Consider the following 22242-nt stretch of genomic DNA (forward strand, 5'->3'; position numbering starts at 1 on the left):
ACACACACACACACACACCACACACAACACACACACACACACACACACACACACACACACACACACACACACACACACACAGGAATGAGATGTGAACAAGCACCCAGACTGATCCACATACCTCCGTCAGTGTTTAGAAGCAGGGCAGGGTGTGTGTGGTGTGTGTGAGGTGTGTGTGTCTAACATCAACAGTTTCAACATGTATTTCAACCAAATGACCGACGATCACTCATTTATCCCAAACATGAAGCAGTGAATACGGCTCTGATAGGAGCCACAAAGCCTGGTCCAGACTGGGGACCGCTGAGCCGTCCCCCCACAGCCTCTGTGTGGACACCACGTCACCCCAGCAGCTTCACCGTCCACGGGACACCCAGCACCTGGGATCCTGTCCCTGTCCTTTGGTTCGGTTTGTTTTCTGAGAGCAGACTGAACACCTGGACAGCGTCACACCACAGCAGCTGCGCATTTAGGACAGTGCTTCCTAAATCCACCAATGAGATGGAAACCGTTCGATTAGTCCAGCCCAGCAGTGGAAATCCCGTCTCTTTGTTGGACTGGCCACAAACACCGAGACCGATAGTCCTCTGACTGTCTCTCAGTGAGCCTCACTGCTCCACGTCCGCCCTCCAGACATCGTCCCACTCTGTCCCTCTGCTGAGTGTCTTGCTGGGATTCGTCCTCCCTCCTCGGTCCACTGATAGTCTGCAGACCAGACCACACTTGAGACACGTCCTGTCTCACCTGCCTGAGGGCGATGCTGATGACTGATGGCGTCTCCTGACACTTGCCAGGTTGTTTCGGGGAGCTTTGACGAGTATGAGTACTCTGTGGAGTATCAGATCCGATACCGGTATGGGAACTGGGTCCGATATCAGTACAGGGCTCCATGATATATTGCTAATTAGTGAGGGACGCTTCACTCACTCGTCCATCATCAGAGACTTTACAGAAGAGATGAACTGAACGTCACAGTCAAGCACTGCGTTAATGAAAGAGCTTCTTCCTACCGGAGAGCCAGCACACTGCAGCAGCTGGCTCTGCTGCGGGGCGCTCAGGCTGAAGACTCCCACCGCCGGGGACTGCAGGTCCTCTGAGTCCCGGGCTTCAATCAGGAAACCCCGGAAGAAGGAGCCGTTCAGGGCCTGTAGGGACACTGAGGGAAACCAGAGGGTGTGAAGATCCAGAGAGCGTCCAGAGAGCGTCCAGAGAGCGTCCAGAGAGCGTCCAGAGAGCGTCCAGAGAGCGTCCAGAGAGCGTCCAGAGAGCGTCCAGAGAGCGTGCAGAGAGCGTCCAGAGAGCGTCCAGAGAGCGTCCAGAGAGCGTGGGGACGCAGTCCGGGTCTCTACCTGTGACGGGCTCTCCGGGGCTGAAGCTGGGTTTGTCCACGCTGAGGCTGTATGGAGGGGGGTCCGGACGGGGCCGGGGGCCGTGCTGAGGACCCATGTCTCCACAGGCCACGCCCACCCTGCCGTTACTGAAGCCCCACGCCGAGCGAGTCCACACGGTCAGTACTGCCACCAGGGGGTGTCCCCACCACATGATGGACGCCTGGACACTCCCACAGTCTGCAGAGACACAGGAGACACTCAGTGACACACACACACACTCAACACTCCCCACTCCACACACACACTGCACGTTCCAAACTCCAAACACCACACTCCACACACACACTCCACACTCCACACTCCAAACACCACCCACACACTCCAAATACCACCCACACACTCCAAACCCCACCTCCCAACTCCACACTCCAAACTCCACACTCCAAATACCACACTCCAAACTCCACACTCCACACTCCACACTCCAAACTCCAAACACCACCCACACACTCCAAACCCCACCTCCAAACTCCACACTCCACACTCCACACTCCAAACTCCAAACACCACCCACACACTCCAAACCCCACCTCCCAACTCCACACTCCAAACTCCACACTCCAAACTCCACACTCCAAACACCACACTCCAAACTCCACACTCCACACTCCAAACACCACCCACACACTCCAAACCCCACCTCCCAACTCCACACTCCAAACTCCACACTCCAAATACCACACTCCAAACTCCACACTCCACACTCCACACTCCAAACTCCACACTCCAAACACCACACACACACTCCAAACTCCACACTCCAAACACCACACTCCACACTTCACACTCCACCCTCCAAACACCACACTCCACACTTCACACTCCACACTCCAAACTCAACACTCCCAACTCCAAACTCCAAACACCACACTCAAAACTCCACACTCCACTCTCCAAACTCCACACTCCAAACTCCACACTCCAAACTCCACACTCCACACTCCAAACACGACACACACACTCCAAACTCCACACTCCAAACACCACACTCCACACTGCAAACACCACACTCCACACTCCAAACACCACACTCCACACTTCACACTCCACCCTCCAAACACCACACTCCACACTTCACACTCCACCCTCCAAACACCACACTCCACACTTCACACTCCACCCTCCAAACACCGCACTCGACACTTCACACTCCACACTCCAAACTCCACACTCCACTCTCCACACTCCACACTCCACACTCCAAACACCACACTCCAAACTCCACACTCCACTCTCCACACTCCCAACTCCACACTCCACACTCCAAACACCACACTCCACACTCCAAACTCCACACTCCAAACTCCACACTCCAAACACCACACTCCACACTCCAAACTCCAAACACTACACTCCACACTCCACACTCCAAACTCCACACTCCAAACTCCACACTCCAAACACCACACTCCACACTCCAAACGCCACACTCCAAACACCACACTCCACACTCCAAACTCCACACTCCAAACACCACACTCCACACTCCAAACTCCAAACACTACACTCCACACTCCACACTCCAAACACCACACTGAACACTCAAAACTCCACACTCAAAACTCCACACTCCAAACTCCACACTCCAAACACCACACTCCACACTCCAAACTCCACACTCCAAATACCACACTCCATACTCCAAGCTCCACACTCCAAACACCACACTCCACACTCCAAACTCCACACTCCAAACTCCACACTCCACACTCCAAGCTCCACACTCCAAACACCACACTCCACACTCCAAACTCCACACTCCAAACTCCACACTCCAAACACCACACACACACTCCACACGCCACCCTCCAAACACCACACTCCACACTTCACACTCCACCCTCCAAACACTGCACTCGACACTTCACACTCCACACTCCAAACTCCACACTCCACTCTCCACACTCCACACTCCACACTCCAAACACCACACTCCAAACTCCACACTCCACTCTCCACACTCCACACTCCCAACTCCACACTCCACACTCCAAACACCACACTCCACACTCCACACTCCAAACACCACACTCCACACTCCAAACTCCACACTCCAAACACCACACTCCACACTCCAAACTCCAAACACTGCACTCCACACTCCACACTCCAAACTCCACACTCCACACTCCAAACACCACACTCCAAACTCCACACTCCAAACACCACACTCCACACTCCAAACTCCACACTCCAAACACCACACTCCACACTCCAAACTCCAAACACTACACTCCACACTCCAAACACCACACTCCACACTCAAAACTCCGCACTCCAAACACCACACTCCACACTGCAAACACCACACTCCACACTCCAAACACCACACTCCACACTTCACACTCCACCCTCCAAACACCACACTCCACACTTCACACTCCACCCTCCAAACACCACACTCCACACTTCACACTCCACCCTCCAAACACCACACTCCACACTTCACACTCCAGCCTCCAAACACCGCACTCGACACTTCACACTCCACACTCCAAACTCCACACTCCACTCTCCACACTCCCAACTCCACACTCCAAACACCACACTCCACACTCCACACTCCACACTCCAAACACCACACTCCACACTCCAAACACCACACTCCACACTCCAAACTCCAAACACTACACTCCACACTCCACACTCCAAACTCCACACTCCAAACACCACACTCCACACTCCAAACTCCACACTCCAAACACCACACTCCACACTCCACACTCCAAACACCACACTCCACACTCCAAACTCCACACTCCAAACACCACACTCCACACTCCAAACTCCACACTCCAAACACCACACTCCACACTCCAAACTCCACACTCCACTCTCCAAACTCCACACTCCAAACACCCCTCTCCAAACTACACACTCCACTCTCCAAACTCCACCCTCCACACTCCCAACGCCAAACTCCGCACTTCACACTCCACACACACACTCCAAACTCCTCACTCCAAACACCACACTCCACACTCCAAACTCCACTCTCCAAACTCCACACTCCACACTCCAAACACCACACTCCACACTCAAAACTCCACACTCAAAACTCCACACTCCACACTCCACACACACACTCCAAACTCCACACTCCAAATTCCACACTCCACTCTCCAAACTCCACACTCCACACTCAAAACTCCACACTCCACACTCCAAACTCCACACTCCACATTCCAAACACCACACTCCAAACACTACACTCCACACTCCACACTCCAAACTCCACACTCCAAACACCACACTCCACACTCCAAACTCCACACTCCAAACACCACACTCCACACTCCAAACTCCACACTCCAAACACCACACTCCACACTCCAAACTCCAAACACTACACTCCACACTCCAAACACCACACTCCACACTCAAAACTCCACACTCCAAACACCACACTCCACACTGCAAACACCACACTCCACACTCCAAACACCACACTCCACACTTCACACTCCACCCTCCAAACACCACACTCCACACTTCACACTCCACCCTCCAAACACCACACTCCACACTTCACACTCCACCCTCCAAACACCACACTCCACACTTCACACTCCACCCTCCAAACACCGCACTCGACACTTCACACTCCACACTCCAAACTCCACACTCCACTCTCCACACTCCACACTCCAAACACCACACTCCAAACTCCACACTCCACTCTCCACACTCCCAACTCCACACTCCACACTCCAAACACCACACTCCACACTCCACACTCCACACTCCAAACACCACACTCCACACTCCAAACTCCACACTCCAAACTCCACACTCCAAACACCACACTCCACACTCCAAACACCACACTCCACACTCCACACTCCAAACTCCACACTCCAAACTCCACACTCCAAACACCACACTCCACACTCCAAACTCCACACTCCAAACACCACACTCCACACTCCAAACTCCACACTCCAAACACTACACTCCACACTCCACACTCCAAACACCACACTCCACACTCAAAACTCCACACTCAAAACTCCACACTCAAAACTCCACACTCCAAACACCACACTCCACACTCCAAATACCACACTCCACACTCCAAGCTCCACACTCCAAACACCACACTCCACACTCTAAATTCCACACTCCAAACTCCACACTCCAAACACCACACACACACTCCACACGCCACACTCCAAACACCACACTCCACACTCCACACTCCAAACACCACACTCCAAACTCCAAACTCCACACTCCCAACTCCAGACTCCAAACACCACACTCCAAACTCCACACTCCAAACACCACACTCCACACTCCACACTCCAAACACCACACTCCAAACTCCAAACTCCACAGTCCCAACTCCAGACTCCACACTCCAAACTCTACACTCCAAACACCACACACACACTCCACACGCCACACTCCACACTCCAAACTCCACACTCCAAACACCACACTCCACACTCCAAACTCCACACTCCACTCTCCAAACTCCACACTCCAAACACCCCTCTCCAAACTACACACTCCACTCTCCAAACTCCACACTCCACACTCCCAACGCCATACTCCGCACTTCACACTCCACACACACACTCCAAACTCCTCACTCCAAACACCACACTCCACACTCCAAACTCCACTCTCCACACTCCCAACGCCATACTCCGCACTTCACACTCCACACACACACTCCAAACTCCACTCTCCAAACTCCACACTCCACACTCCAAACACCACACTCCACACTCAAAACTCCACACTCAAAACTCCACACTCCACACTCCACACACACACTCCAAACTCCACACTCCAAATTCCACACTCCACTCTCCAAACTCCACACTCCACACTCAAAACTCCACACTCCACACTCCAAACTCCACACTCCACATTCCAAACACCACACTCCACACTCCACACTCCAAACACCACACTCTGCACTCCACACTCCAAACACCACACTCCACACTCCAAACTCCACACTCCAAACACCACACTCCACACTCCAAACTCCACACTCCAAACACCACACTCCACACTCCAACTCCACACTCCACTCTCCAAACTCCACACTCCAAACACCCCTCTCCAAACTACACACTCCACTCTCCAAACTCCACCCTCCACACTCCCAACGCCAAACTCCGCACTTCACACTCCACACACACACTCCAAACTCCTCACTCCAAACACCACACTCCACACTCCAAACTCCACTCTCCAAACTCCACACTCCACACTCCAAACACCACACTCCACACTCCAAACTCCAAACACTACACTCCACACTCCAAACACCACACTCCACACTCAAAACTCCGCACTCCAAACACCACACTCCACACTGCAAACACCACACTCCACACTCCAAACACCACACTCCACACTTCACACTCCACCCTCCAAACACCACACTCCACACTTCACACTCCACCCTCCAAACACCACACTCCACACTTCACACTCCACCCTCCAAACACCACACTCCACACTTCACACTCCAGCCTCCAAACACCGCACTCGACACTTCACACTCCACACTCCAAACTCCACACTCCACTCTCCACACTCCCAACTCCACACTCCAAACACCACACTCCACACTCCACACTCCACACTCCAAACACCACACTCCACACTCCAAACACCACACTCCACACTCCAAACTCCAAACACTACACTCCACACTCCACACTCCAAACTCCACACTCCAAACACCACACTCCACACTCCAAACTCCACACTCCAAACACCACACTCCACACTCCACACTCCAAACACCACACTCCACACTCCAAACTCCACACTCCAAACACCACACTCCACACTCCAAACTCCACACTCCAAACACCACACTCCACACTCCAAACTCCACACTCCACTCTCCAAACTCCACACTCCAAACACCCCTCTCCAAACTACACACTCCACTCTCCAAACTCCACCCTCCACACTCCCAACGCCAAACTCCGCACTTCACACTCCACACACACACTCCAAACTCCTCACTCCAAACACCACACTCCACACTCCAAACTCCACTCTCCAAACTCCACACTCCACACTCCAAACACCACACTCCACACTCAAAACTCCACACTCAAAACTCCACACTCCACACTCCACACACACTCCAAACTCCACACTCCAAATTCCACACTCCACTCTCCAAACTCCACACTCCACACTCAAAACTCCACACTCCACACTCCAAACTCCACACTCCACATTCCAAACACCACACTCCAAACACTACACTCCACACTCCACACTCCAAACTCCACACTCCAAACACCACACTCCACACTCCAAACTCCACACTCCAAACACCACACTCCACACTCCAAACTCCACACTCCAAACACCACACTCCACACTCCAAACTCCAAACACTACACTCCACACTCCAAACACCACACTCCACACTCAAAACTCCACACTCCAAACACCACACTCCACACTGCAAACACCACACTCCACCCTCCAAACACCACACTCCACACTTCACACTCCACCCTCCAAACACCACACTCCACACTTCACACTCCACCCTCCAAACACCACACTCCACACTTCACACTCCACCCTCCAAACACCGCACTCGACACTTCACACTCCACACTCCAAACTCCACACTCCACTCTCCACACTCCACACTCCAAACACCACACTCCAAACTCCACACTCCACTCTCCACACTCCCAACTCCACACTCCACACTCCAAACACCACACTCCACACTCCACACTCCACACTCCAAACACCACACTCCACACTCCAAACTCCACACTCCAAACTCCACACTCCAAACACCACACTCCACACTCCAAACACTACACTCCACACTCCACACTCCAAACTCCACACTCCAAACTCCACACTCCAAACACCACACTCCACACTCCAAACTCCACACTCCAAACACCACACTCCACACTCCAAACTCCACACTCCAAACACTACACTCCACACTCCACACTCCAAACACCACACTCCACACTCAAAACTCCACACTCAAAACTCCACACTCAAAACTCCACACTCCAAACACCACACTCCACACTCCAAATACCACACTCCACACTCCAAGCTCCACACTCCAAACACCACACTCCACACTCTAAATTCCACACTCCAAACTCCACACTCCAAACACCACACACACACTCCACACGCCACACTCCAAACACCACACTCCACACTCCACACTCCAAACACCACACTCCAAACTCCAAACTCCACACTCCCAACTCCAGACTCCAAACACCACACTCCAAACTCCACACTCCAAACACCACACTCCACACTCCACACTCCAAACACCACACTCCAAACTCCAAACTCCACAGTCCCAACTCCAGACTCCACACTCCAAACTCTACACTCCAAACACCACACACACACTCCACACGCCACACTCCACACTCCAAACTCCACACTCCAAACACCACACTCCACACTCCAAACTCCACACTCCACTCTCCAAACTCCACACTCCAAACACCCCTCTCCAAACTACACACTCCACTCTCCAAACTCCACACTCCACACTCCCAACGCCATACTCCGCACTTCACACTCCACACACACACTCCAAACTCCTCACTCCAAACACCACACTCCACACTCCAAACTCCACTCTCCAAACTCCACACTCCACACTCCAAACACCACACTCCACACTCAAAACTCCACACTCAAAACTCCACACTCCACACTCCACACACACACTCCAAACTCCACACTCCAAATTCCACACTCCACTCTCCAAACTCCACACTCCACACTCAAAACTCCACACTCCACACTCCAAACTCCACACTCCACATTCCAAACACCACACTCCACACTCCACACTCCAAACACCACACTCTGCACTCCACACTCCAAACACCACACTCCACACTCCAAACTCCACACTCCAAACACCACACTCCACACTCCAAACTCCACACTCCAAACACCACACTCCACACTCCAAACTCCACACTCCACTCTCCAAACTCCACACTCCAAACACCCCTCTCCAAACTACACACTCCACTCTCCAAACTCCACCCTCCACACTCCCAACGCCAAACTCCGCACTTCACACTCCACACACACACTCCAAACTCCTCACTCCAAACACCACACTCCACACTCCAAACTCCACTCTCCAAACTCCACACTCCACACTCCAAACACCACACTCCACACTCAAAACTCCACACTCAAAACTCCACACTCCACACATTCCACACACACTTCAAACTCCACACTCCAAATTCCACACTCCACTCTCCAAACTCCACACTCCACACTCAAAACTCCACACTCCACACTCCAAACTCCACACTCCACATTCCAAACACCACACTCCACACTCCACACTCCAAACACCACACTCTGCACTCCACACTCCAAACACCACACTCCACACTCCAAACTCCACACTCCAAACACCACACTCCACACTCCAAACTCCACACTCCAAACACCACACTCCACTCTCCAAACTCCACACTCCACACTCCAAACACCACACTCCACACTCCAAACTCCACACTCCAAACACCACACTCCACACTCCAAACTCCACACTCCAAAGTCCACACTTCCCTGTCCACACTGAGCCTCACACTGTCTGGATGGAGAGCACAATGTCTTCACCATGTCACATTAGTTTGGTTTCTATCTGCCGCTTACAGTTGAATAGAATGTGGACTGAATGCAGGACCAGGACCAGGACCAGGAGAATGTGGACTGAAACCAGGACCAGGACCAGGACCAGGAGAATGTGGACTGAAACCAGGACCAGGACCAGGACCAGGACCAGGAGAATGTGGACTGAAACCAGGACCAGGACCAGGACCAGGAGAATGTGGACTGAAACCAGGACCAGGACCAGGACCAGGAGAATGTGGACTGAAACCAGGACCAGGACCAGGACCAGGAGAATGTGGACTGAAACCAGGACCAGGACCAGGAGAATGTGGACTGGGAGTCATGATGGAAAACATGGTTCTTACAATATTATCCATCTACTGAGCATGTGCAGAGCAGCTGTTTACTATGGCTGTGGAACTCATTCTATAAAAAATAATTACACATAAATATATGTTCATGCGTTCATCCTGTGTTCATGTGTTCATCCTGCGTTTTGTTTATTTCCAGAGCGATCTGAAGAGGTTCAGCTCTGACCTGAGATGAAGGAGCTGGAGAAAGTTCATCTGAGGAACCCTGCAGAGCGACAGACCATTGTATCCTTTACACACACACACACACACACACACACACACACACACACACACACACACACACACACACACAGCTAATCTGCCCTCCACAGACCCAGAGACAGCCCCCCCTGTGTGTCCTGCCAGCTGACAGCAGTAAGTGAAATGTGGCGGCGAGGCGATGGGGACAGGAGTCTCTCTGACCTGCAGGGAAACGTCTCTGGTCTCTGGACCAGCTGTGTTACTCCAGGAAGCCACAGACACACTGCGGTGTGTACGGAGTGATGGAGGGAACCAGGAACACTTTCATACCATCAATTCAAACCGAGGCATTTCTAAATCAATATCTCAGAAACAGTGTCCACCCCTGACCTAAGACAGCCTGTCCTCACACAGCAGGCTGTCATTTCAGCGTCCATGTTCCCAACAGGCACTCTGCTTATCTGATGTGTATTGACAGAGGCAGTAACTGTAGTCACTGTGACGCTGTACTTTACTCAGTGATCTAAAATACATTTCCAAAGCTCTCTCTGCCTGCGGTTTCCAAACAGCTGATCTGGATCATCCTGGACTGATGTGAAGTGACCTCTACCTCACAGGGAATCAGAGATCAAAGAAATGTGTGCGAGTGTGTGTGTGTGAGAGAGAGAGAGAGAGAGAGAGAGAAGGAGGGAGAGACAGCGAGTGTGTCTTACCTCCAGGCTGCTGCTGTGTGTGTGTGAGTGTGAGTGTGTGTGTTTCTGTCTGTGTGACTCTGCACTGACCCTGAACACATCACGATAGTATGTCAGAGGGCGGGGCTTCTGTGACACACACACACACACACACACACACACACACAAACACACACACACACACACACACACACACACACACGGCAAGTCTGTTTGTGGCCATAACGACTCTTTGCTGCGCTCGTGTGGCCAAAAGTTGCTCCTACACTCCCATGACAGCCACTCCCACCTTGTGTTGTCCTCGTTGCCATGGTAACACTGTTCTGTTTCCAGGTACAGGTGAGCAGCAGCCGAGACAAACAGAGAAGAAGAGAGGACGCGATCCGCCCCTGAACAGGCCTCCTGTCCAGGTGAGTACGAGGAGGAGGAGGAGGAGGAGAGGAGGAGGAGAGGGGGAGGAGGAGGAGGAGGAGGAGGAGAGAGGAGGAGGAGGAGAGGAGGAGAGGAGGAGGAGGAGGAGAGGAGGAGGAGGAGAGAGGAGGAGGAGGAGGAGGAGAGAGGAGGAGGAGGAGGAGAGGAGGAGGAGGAGGAGAGAGGAGGAGGAGGAGGAGAGGAGGAGGAGAAGGAGGGAGGAGAAGGAGGAGGAGGAGGAGGAGGAGAGGAGGAGGAGGAGGAGAGAGGAGGAGGAGAGGGGGAGGAGGAGGAGAGAGGAGGAGGAGGAGGAGGAGGAGGAGGAGGAGGAGAGAGGAGAGAGGAGAGAGGAGAGAGGAGGAGGAGAGAGGAGGAGGAGGAGGAGAGGAGGCGGAGGAGGAGAGGAGGAGGAGGAGGAGGAGAGGAGGAGGAGGAGGAGGAGGAGGAGGAGAGAGGAGGAGAGGAGGAGGAGAGAGGAGGAGGAGGAGGAGAGGAGGGAGGAGAGGAGGAGGAGAGAGGAGGAGGAGGAGGAGAGGAGGAGGAGAAGGAGGAGGAGGAGAGGAGGAGGAGGAGGAGGAGGAGGAGGAGAGGAGGAGGAGGAGGAGAGGAGGAGGAGAAGGAGGAGGAGGAGGAGGAGAGGGGGAGGAGGAGGAGAGAGGAGGAGGAGGAGGAGAGGAGGAGGGGGAGGAGGAGAGGAGGAGGAGAAGGAGGAGGAGGAGGAGGAGGAGGGGGGAGGAGGAGGAGAGAGGAGGAGGAGGAGGAGGAGGAGAGGAGGAGGGGGAGGAGGAGAGGAGGAGGAGGAGGAGGAGGAGGAGGAGAGGAGGAGGAGAAGGAGGAGGAGGAGGAGGAGAGGGGGAGGAGGAGGAGGAGGAGGAGGAGGAGGAGGAGGAGAGGAGGAGGAGAGAGGAGGAGGAGGAGAGGAGGAGGAGGAGGAGGAGGAGGGGAGGAGAGAGGAGGAGAGAGGAGGAGGAGGAGGAGGAGGAGGAGGAGAGAGGAGGAGGAGGAGAGGGGAGCAGTGAGGAGCAGTGAGGACAGGACCGTCTGTCCTCAGAGACGTCCAGGTGAGGACGCTGCAGCAGGCGGTGCAGCAGGCGGAGCAGCATCTGGGCCGGCTCTGCGTCCTGCTGGCGTCCTACACCAGGAAGACGGCCCGGCTGAGGGACAAGGCCGACCTGCTGGTGGTCCAGCTGCTCCACCTGTCCGGCTGCGAGGGCCCCGAGCTGCAGCTGGCCCTCAGGAGCCTGGCCCAGGACCTGGCCGCGGTGCAGGACTACAGGCAGGCTCAGGTCTGGCGCGGGGCGGACTTCATGTTCTCCCTGCTCTGGGCTGTGCAGTACACTGTGTGCTGTTGCAGGTGGAGCGGCTGGAGAGCAGAGTGGTGGCTCCGCTGAAGGCCTACGGAGACATCGTGAGGAGCAAGAGGGTAGGTGGAGAGGACACCCGGTCCAGGACCCAGAGCCCGGGGTCAGGAGGTCCAGCCTCAGACCTAGGGTTGCAAAGGGGCGGAAAATTTCAGGTAAATTTCCAGAAACTTTCCATGGGAATTTAAAGGGACTTAAGGCAACTTTACAAAATTTAACTCAGTGCTGCCGCGACAGGCGCTGTGGGGAACTGCAGCCACCAGCCAAGGCTTCACGGGAGCGCGCACACACACTTCTGGTGCGCGTCAAGCCTCAGCTGCGTACACGGCGTAGGAACTGCGTCCATGCGACAGGGAAGCATACTGACGCCTGGTTCACACAGGACGCCGAGGCGCTCGGCTGTTCATACAGGAAGCCTTTTCTGCTGCGCTCTGCGCCGGAGACATGGACGCCCGTGGAGAGGAGAGTCCTGCTCTCTACTTGTTGCTGCACAGGCTCCGACATCAAAGAAGCAGATTGTGGGTTCACCCAATCAATGAAAGAAGGAAGCAGCACGGTGTTTTCTGTCATCTTGTTGGTGAGCTGCGCCTGGACAGTGCCCACCATCACCTGAATCTCTACCCCCCTCCCTCTCCCTCTCCCTCTCTCGCCCCCTCTCCCTGTGTGTGTTTATCTGAAAAGGAAAACCGAAAAGCAGCATAATTTATGTTATTTTACTTCATTTTAATTTGAAAATTGACCAGATTCTCTCATATTTTCCGTTCCCGACTTCCTGTCTGATGTGATCTGCCTGATCCAGCTTGACAAATGGCGCCCGGGGCTCGCGGAGAAAATAGAGGAGCGGAGCAGCGAGCCGCCCCACGCCTCCTGTATGAGCCGTCAGATAGGTTAACAGGGGCGCCGATCCGAAGCTCGGTGCGCGGCGCGTCCTGTGTGAACCAGGGATGCACTGTTTGAGTCCGTGTCCATGGCAACCATGTTCTTCCTGTTCGGCAACAGCATCAATTTACGTCACATCCCCACAAATGCGCGGGAAATTCGGACCCCGAACTGCAACAAATTTTTTGTCACACAGCCCGTATAAGGCAACAGACAGGTACGCGGATTGGCCTGTTATTTAGGTTTTTAATGCTTCACGACCCATTAGCATTGAATAAACTGGAAATGCAGGTGTAGTTTTTCACAAATCTTGCCTTAAGTCCCTTTAAGCTGGGGAATTTTGGAAATATTCCAAATTAGAAACTTTTCATTGGAATTATGGGAATTTATAGGAATTATTGGGAATTTATGGGAATTAACTGGAAATTGGGGTAATTTAAACAAACTGCATCATATCCAAACATAAATCTAAATATTTTTTATCATAAGCAGAATAATAATCCATGCAAAATAGTACAAAAACAGCATCAAGAAGAAGAAAACAGCATCAAATCTGAGGTAGCTACCCCCTGCAGGCCTTGGGCGTAACTGCAGCTTTACTGAAACACTGGTGCCTGTGGCTTGAAGAGGGGAAGTCCTTCCTGGCTCTGTTAGCAGCGCTGCAGTAACCTGTAAGGTTCTCCTGCCTGGTGGGTCTGTGTGGAGCTGCAGAGCCAGAAGCCGGTCTGTTCTTACTTTCTGGAAGATCCATCCTCAGTACTGCTCAGTTGTTGCTGCTAGGCCTCTGGCGGAGGAATGGTGGACAAAACGAAAGCTAAGCGAGTCAGGCCAGTGGGAGGCGCATTACATCACATCCTCTCAAATTCTCCCCAAGAAATACTGGAGTCGGACCGGCACTGTGGCTTTCAAGTGACAGTTTAGTGCTGTTAGTGGTGCTTACAATGAGTATGTCAGGGCACATTGTACACACCACTGAATATTTGTAACATACTTATGGTGGAAAAAAAGTACGTTTAATGTTTTAAACTCCTTAATGCACCTTTAATATTTGCAAGTTAACAGGGTTTGGGTAAATCACGAGAGCCTACGAACAAGCTCCGTCCAGACCGGGAGGACACTCCTGTCGGTCCTGCCCGTGGACTGGCTTCAGTTCTACTGCTGGGATCCGTAGTTCCTGTGCTGGACCGTCCAATGGACTGTCCTCAACATTGTCCTAGGCTTTACTTCTTATTGTCTCATGCTAGCTGTTGCCAAAGCTGTCCGTCCCTGGGAGAGGGATCCCTCCATACTGTGGTTCTCCCCAAGAGTTCTTCTTCTCCCACTGGGTTTCTGGAGTTTTTTCTTGCCAGATGTGAGGGTCTAAGGCGGTGGTTGCTTCGTTTTGTCTCGTTACTGTGAATTTGACATATTAACATTATGCTTATTCACTGTTTTTATTTTTACCAACCAATGTAACATCTTGAAGCCTCTGAGGCAGCTGTTGTTGTGATACTGGGCTGTACAAAAATACATTGATTGATTGATTGATTGATAAATATATTTACCCCACGATGTTATCAAAACTTACGTGACTTTATATCGTCTGCAGGCTCAAATGTGTGGCTTCAACAGTCTTGTGCTTTGAGCTCAAAAGTGTTTCCTCCAGGCTTCAAGAAATCAGCTGTGCAGTGATGGAGGAATGCACAGTGCATGTAGGGGGCGTGGCCTCAGTAGCCCTGCAGTCAGCAGCGTGCTGTGTGCAGTGATGGAGGAGTGGACTTGGTTGTTTTAGCCAAGACTATGCTACAATATGAGTATATTACCCCCAGCTATATTTCAGTTCCCTGTTAAAGGCCAGCCTTCAACTTTGTAAATTTCTTATTTATTCCTGTTGATTCCCGTTAATTCCCATGGAAAGTTTCCTACTTTGAAAATTCCCGGAATTTTGCAACCCTACGTCAGACGGGTTCAGGACCTGAAGCAGAACCCAGAGCTCGGGTCAGGAGGTCCAACTTCAGACCTGATCCAGAACTGAACAATCCTGTGTTCTTTATGCGTTCATCATGTGTTCTTTCATGTTTTCATCCTGTGCTCTTCACTTGATCTTCATGTGTTCATCCTGTGTTCTTCATGCGTTCATCCTGTGTTCTTCATGTGTTCATCCTGTGTTCATGTGTTCATCCTGCGTTGTGTTCATTTCCAGAGCGACCTGAAGAGGTTCAGTTCTGACCTGAGCAGAGAGATGAAGGAGCTGCAGAAGCTGGAGAAAGTTCGTCTGAGGAACCCTGCAGATCGACAGAGCATTGTATCCTTTACACACACACACACACACACACACACATGCACAGACATGCACACACACACACCATTACTTCCAAAGACATACAGTTTCAAATGTGAACTGAGAAGATGTTACATGTAATTTGTTACATTTCGTGACAGTAGTTTTAAGTTTTAAGAAGAAAAACCTGCTCCACAGCTGATCTGTGATCCAGATCATAGCCTGCTCCACAGCTGATCTGTGATCCAGATCAGGGCCGGCCCGGGCTTCGGAGGCGCCCTAGGCGAGCCCGAGACGAGCGCCCCTTGGGAGCGTGTTTTTCGAGCGGTTCCGACAGTCGTTGAGCGGGGGGGGGGGGGGGGGGGGGTGCTGAGGAGCGATGCCGAACGATACCGATCAGTGCGGGGCAGCACAGACCGGGGCACATGGAGCACGGAGCATCGTGGCGCCCCCTGTACGACCGTGGCGCCCCCCCCGGGACGTGGCGCCCTAGGCGGCCGTCTACTTCGCCTATGCCTAGAGCCGGCCCTGATCCAGATCATAGCCTGCTCCACAGCTATCTGTGATCCAGATGATAGCCTGCTCCACAGCTGATCTGTGATCCAGATCATAGCCTGCTTCACAGCTATCTGTGATCCAGATGATAGCCTGCTCCACAGCTGATCTGTGATCCAGATCATAGCCTGCTCCACAGCTATCTGTGATCCAGATGATAGCCTGCGCCTCAGCTGATCTGTGATCCAGATCATAGCCTGCTCCACAGCTGTGATCCAGATCATAGTCTGCTCCACAGCTGATCTGTGATCCAGATCATAGCCTGCGCCTCAGCTGATCTGTGATCCAGATCATAGCCTGCTCCACAGCTGATCTGTGATCCAGATCATAGCCTGCTCCTCAGCTGATCTGTGATCCAGATCATAGCCTGCTCCTCAGCTATTCAGAGGAAGTGACCGTGGTGATTCACCTCGTTAGAAGAGAATCAGAGTCACAGGATAGAGGGCCAGGTTGATCCTGAAGTTAGCTGTGGAGGAGGCGGTCCGGGCCCGGATCAGCTCAGAGGCTGTGGTGTGTTTTCTCTCTGATGAACGTGTGAGCGCAGAGTGAGGCTGTGAGAGGGACTGAGGGTGAATGTGTTCCATGCACCTGACAGATTGCAGCCTTTCTTTGACCAGCGCCTTCAGTCTCAGGTAGGTCCGTGGCAGCTCTGGGGGTTCTGTGGAAGGTTCCTGCTCCTGCAGCTCGTTCCGGATCGTGTGTTGACAGGCAGAAGTAAACGCTCAGAAAGCCTCCAACAGCGCCCAGCGCAGCTCCAGGCAGCTGGAGGACACCATCACTGACTTCCAGAGACAGAAGGCGGAGGACCTGAAGGTCTCACACACACACACACACAAACACACACACACACACACGCACACGCACAGACATTTGTACTTATACCGTTGTGAGGACACTCATTGACATAATGCATTTCCTAGACCCTCACGCTAACCATCAAAAATTAATGCCTAACCCTGACCCAGACCCTAAACCTAACCTAAACCTAATTGTAACCCTAAATCAAAAATTAAGTCTGAATCCTCAAAAAGGCCAAAAAAGGTCTGTCAAATAGTGAGGGCCGGCAGAAATGTCCTCACTTTCCGAAATTTGTCCTCACTTGTAAGGTTAAAAACCCAATGTCCTCACAAAAGGTCCTCACAACATAAAGCTGTACAAGTACACACACACACACACACACACACACACACACACGCACGCAAGCACACACACACATGCACGCACACACACACACACACACACACACACACACACACACACACACTTGGCAGCAGTTGGTTTGACAGCTGTTTTTCCACAGAGGATTTTCTCGGACTTCATCACAGTGGAGATGCTGTTCCATGCCAAAGCCCTGGAGGTCTACACACACACCTATCACAACCTGGAAGCTCTGGACACCCAGAGGGATGTGGAGGTAACCTTCAGGGACACACCACCTAGACCACCACCAACCAACCAGGACCCAGACCCAGAGGACCCTGAACTGTGAAGCTGTAGAGTCACTATAGAGCAGCTGTAGAGTCACTATAGAGGAGCTGTAGAGTCACTATAGAGGAGCTGTAGAGTCACTATAGAGGAGCTGTAGAGTCACTATAGAGGAGCTGTAGAGTCACTATAGAGGAGCTGTAGAGTCACTATAGAGGAGCTGTAGAGTCACTATAGAGCAGCTGTAGAGTCACTATAGAGCAGCTGTAGAGTCACTATAGAGGAGATGTAGAGCCACTATAGAGGAGGTGTAGAGTCACTATAGAGGAGCTGTAGAGTCACTATAGAGCAGCTGTAGAGTCACTATAGAGGAGATGTAGAGCCACTATAGAGGAGGTGTAGAGTCACTATAGAGGAGCTGTAGAGTCACTATAGAGGAGCTGTAGAGTCACTATAGAGGAGCTGTAGAGTCACTATAGAGGAGCTGTAGAGTCACTATAGAGCAGCTGTAGAGTCACTATAGAGCAGCTGTAGAGTCACTATAGAGGAGATGTAGAGCCACTATAGAGGAGGTGTAGAGTCACTATAGAGGAGCTGTAGAGTCACTATAGAGCAGCTGTAGAGTCACTATAGAGGAGATGTAGAGCCACTATAGAGGAGGTGTAGAGTCACTATAGAGGAGCTGTAGAGTCACTATAGAGGAGCTGTAGAGTCACTATAGAGGAGGTGTAGAGTCACTATAGAGGAGCTGTAGAGTCACTATAGAGCAGCTGTAGAGTCACTATAGAGCAGCTGTAGAGTCACTATAGAGGAGATGTAGAGCCACTATAGAGGAGATGTAGAGCCACTAAAGAGGAGGTGTAGAGTCACCTGTGTCTGCAGAGCTGATGCAGACAGTTCTTCTCCCATGTGGGACCTGTAGGGATGCATTGCTTCTCTCCCATGTCCAGAATGGACTCTTGTCTTGCTGACACCAGTGGTTCTTTCCATCTCTAAATACAAGGTGGTTGGTGCATTTTGGTTCAGAGGATTAAACACATATTACTGTCTGAAAAAAAAAACCTGAAAGTGTGACTCTCTGGACCACTTTTTCTTCAAAGAGGTTGCAGTAAGTCTGTCCTCCTGTCTCAGCTGTTCAGTGGACGGATCAGAATGTCTGACTCTCTGATGGGCCCCATGGACAGCCTTCTGAGCGGCCCCTCGTCCCCCCTCGGCTCCAGCCCCCCTCTGGCCTCTCTGAAGACCCCCGTCCCAGGCTCCAGGCCAACCTGGACCACCGGACCCAGGCAGCAGGACTCGGCCCGCAGGGTTAGTCTCGTCTCTCCATCACATCTGGACCAAAGCAGAAACTGACTGTCTCACATTTACAGGCTCGCGGCACCTTACGGAGGCAGGAAGGAGCAGGAGGAGGAGGAGGAGGAGGAGGAGGAGGAGGAGGAGGAGGAGGAGGAAGAGGAGGGAAGAGGAGACCGAGGAGGACCAGCACCCCAGCAGACAGTTGTATGCTGCTCAGTTCGCTCAAATGCGTAGATGGAAACACTAAGTGATGTACTGTGTGTCAGACAGCCATCTCTCTCTCTCTCTCTCTCTCTGTCCTCTCTCTCGGTCTCTCTCTCCTCTCTCTCCTCTCTGTTCTGTGTTGTGGTCTTTCCTGGGCGGGATCTCCTTTAAGCTGGAGTCCTGGACCGTTGATATCTAGATTTCAGTGGAACAGTAAAACTCCCCAGAGTGAAGCTGAAAACTCGGTCGACCCACTGAACAGACTGGATCTACCAGATTCTCAGTGATATTATTTAGCAGCTCAATCCAGATCCATGTGGATCTGCATGAAAGATCTCGAGCACCCATTGCAGATCCAGAGCAGCCTTTGAGAGACGGTATTACTAGACTGGTAAGACAGGGGGAACACCTTTGGACATTTTTTATGAGCACAATAATTGAAGAGCCTTTGAGCAACTGAGGCTTTTGTTGGACTCCTGTCTGCACATTTTATTTAATATGTACAAGTTAGAGATTGTATTAGGGGACTTATCTTGGATTTATTAGCGTGGGAAATGTATCCCATTACAGGATGGTGAGATAGAAGTATAATGCTTATTAGAAACTAGTGAGTCTGGCACAAATAAGTGGGAAACGGACACTGATTCCGCCTTTGAGGACCTGAGCAGGAGATTTGTAGTAGTTCTCAATCATTCCTCCAGTGACGGCCGACACGAACTATTCCACTTTCATCTTATCCCCGGGGTTTACCTGACTCCTCATCGTCTCCAGAAGATATGTAGTTATACTCTGAACGCTGTCCTCGGTGAAAGACTGAAATAGGATCCCTTCTTCACATGTCCTGGACTTGTAGATGTTTGAAGCAGTACTGGGAATCTATATATCCAGAGTCCTGGGAGCTGGAGGGTTCTGCAGGATCTACTCAGAGTCCTGGGAGCTGGAGGGTTCTGCAGGATCTACCAGAGTCCTGGGAGCTGGAGGGTTCTGCAGGATCTACCAGAGTCCTGGGAGCTGGAGGGTTCTGCAGGATCTACCAGAGTCCTGGGAGGTGGAGGGTTCTGCAGGATCTACCAGAGTCCTGGGAGTGGAGGGTTCTGCAGGATCTACCAGAGGACTGGGAGCTGGAGGGTTCTGCAGGATCTACCAGAGTCTGGGAGCTGGAGGGTTCTGCAGGATCTACCAGAGTCCTGGGAGGTGGAGGGTTCTGCAGGATCTGCCAGAGGCCTGGGAGCTGGAGGGTTCTGCAGGATCTACCAGAGTCCTGGGAGCTGGGGTTCTGCAGGATCTCAGCTGTTCTAGCATGGTCTTCTGGACAGAGATCTCAGATGTGGTCCTGGTCTTTCCTGGAGCCATGCCTCCAGCTGGGGGGTTCCTGCCCCTCCCCCATCACTCCTGGACCACTGCTGCCTCCACAGCCCTCATTCCTCCAGCTGCTCTTCAGTCCTTGGTGGTTCTCCAGAGGTTCCTGTTCCTCCTTCCTGATGTTCTGTCTCTGGGGTTGATACACCCTCACTACTGCTCTCTGCTCCTGGTTCTCCTGGTTCTCCTCCACCACCATGTCAGGCTGACCGTCCATCACCAGTCAGTCAGTCTGGATCTTGTAGTCCCTCAGGATCTGGTCTTGGTTGTTCTCCACCCCTTCCGGGGGGTTCTCCATCTAGACTGTGGTTCTCCAGTCCGTCCTCTCCACAGATGTTCTGTAAACTCTGCCTCAGCCTGGTTATGGTTCCAGGTCTGCCTGTCCCGCCAGCATCTGGCCCCCTGCTGTGATGGTCTGGACTGTTTCCAGGGGTTCCTGTCAGTCTGATGTCGTCCATGTAGAGGAGGTGGCTGACTGCTCAGTCTCTGTCCCGGGTGGGTCTGCTGTGGTCCCACTGCCACTGAGAGTACACTTCACTGGGTGGTGGAGAATGGTGTTTGTTGTCCTGGCTGCTGCTTCTCTTGAATCTCTCTCTCGGCTGGTGCTCGGGCTGTGACTCTGCTCAGCGGTCTCCAGCTCCTCGGCTGTAGAATGCTGGATTTGTTTCTTGGGCTGTTCCTCTGAAGCTTCTCTGTTCAGTTCTGTCCGGAGGCTGACTCCTTCACTGCGGACCCTCATGTCCAACTCGGCCAGCCGTCCCCTGCAGAAGTTCTCTGATGACTCTCGATCGTTGGTCTCATCTCAAATGATGACGATCGGGAGTACAGAGACCTGATCCAGGACTTTGTGGACTGGTGTCAGCAGAACTGCCTCCAAATCAACTCGGAAAGACCAAAGAGTTGGTGGTGGATTTCCTCAGGCGCCGTCACAAACCCCCAACACCGGGGGACACCCCGGACAGGGACACTGAGACAGTGGACTAGTTACTGGGTGTTCAACAAAGCAATAAACTGGATTGGTCAGACCAGGAAGGGCCAGAGCAGACTCTATATGGTCCTTTGGGGTGCAGGGCCACTCCTGAAGACCTTCTCTGACTCTGTGGTGGCCTCAGCCATTTTCTATGGAGTGGGTCTGCTGGAGCAGCATCTCAGCTGCTGGACTGGCTGATCCAGAATCCAGCTCTGTCCTGGGGAGAACCCTGGACCCAGTGGGGGTACTGG

General features: G+C 52.5%; 2 protein-coding genes across 2 annotated transcripts in view; one reads left to right on the forward strand and one right to left on the reverse strand.

The window, feature by feature from the left end:
- The window catches only part of LOC115394274 (putative ferric-chelate reductase 1), a 25144-nt gene extending 13562 nt beyond the window's left edge, over window positions 1-11582 (reverse strand). Inside the window, exons 1-3 of the mRNA XM_030099559.1 lie at window positions 11561-11582; window positions 1350-1568; window positions 1011-1156 (exon numbers count right to left, since the gene is read on the reverse strand). Of these exons, the coding sequence (XP_029955419.1) occupies window positions 1011-1156; window positions 1350-1568; window positions 11561-11582 (387 nt within the window). The remainder of the gene's footprint in view (window positions 1-1010; window positions 1157-1349; window positions 1569-11560) is intronic.
- On the forward strand, window positions 11581-19705 carry LOC115394275 (protein FAM92B-like). Its single transcript, XM_030099560.1, is given in 10 exon segments — window positions 11581-11591; window positions 12734-12968; window positions 13037-13105; window positions 16105-16206; window positions 17364-17369; window positions 17446-17550; window positions 18038-18151; window positions 19294-19479; window positions 19573-19619; window positions 19621-19705. Coding segments are annotated over 10 exon segments (960 nt in total).
- The last annotated feature ends 2537 nt before the right edge of the window (window positions 19706-22242 follow it).

This window comes from Salarias fasciatus, chromosome 9 (assembly GCF_902148845.1).
Source record: "Salarias fasciatus chromosome 9, fSalaFa1.1, whole genome shotgun sequence".
In the NCBI taxonomy this organism is placed as follows: Eukaryota; Metazoa; Chordata; class Actinopteri; order Blenniiformes; family Blenniidae; genus Salarias; species Salarias fasciatus.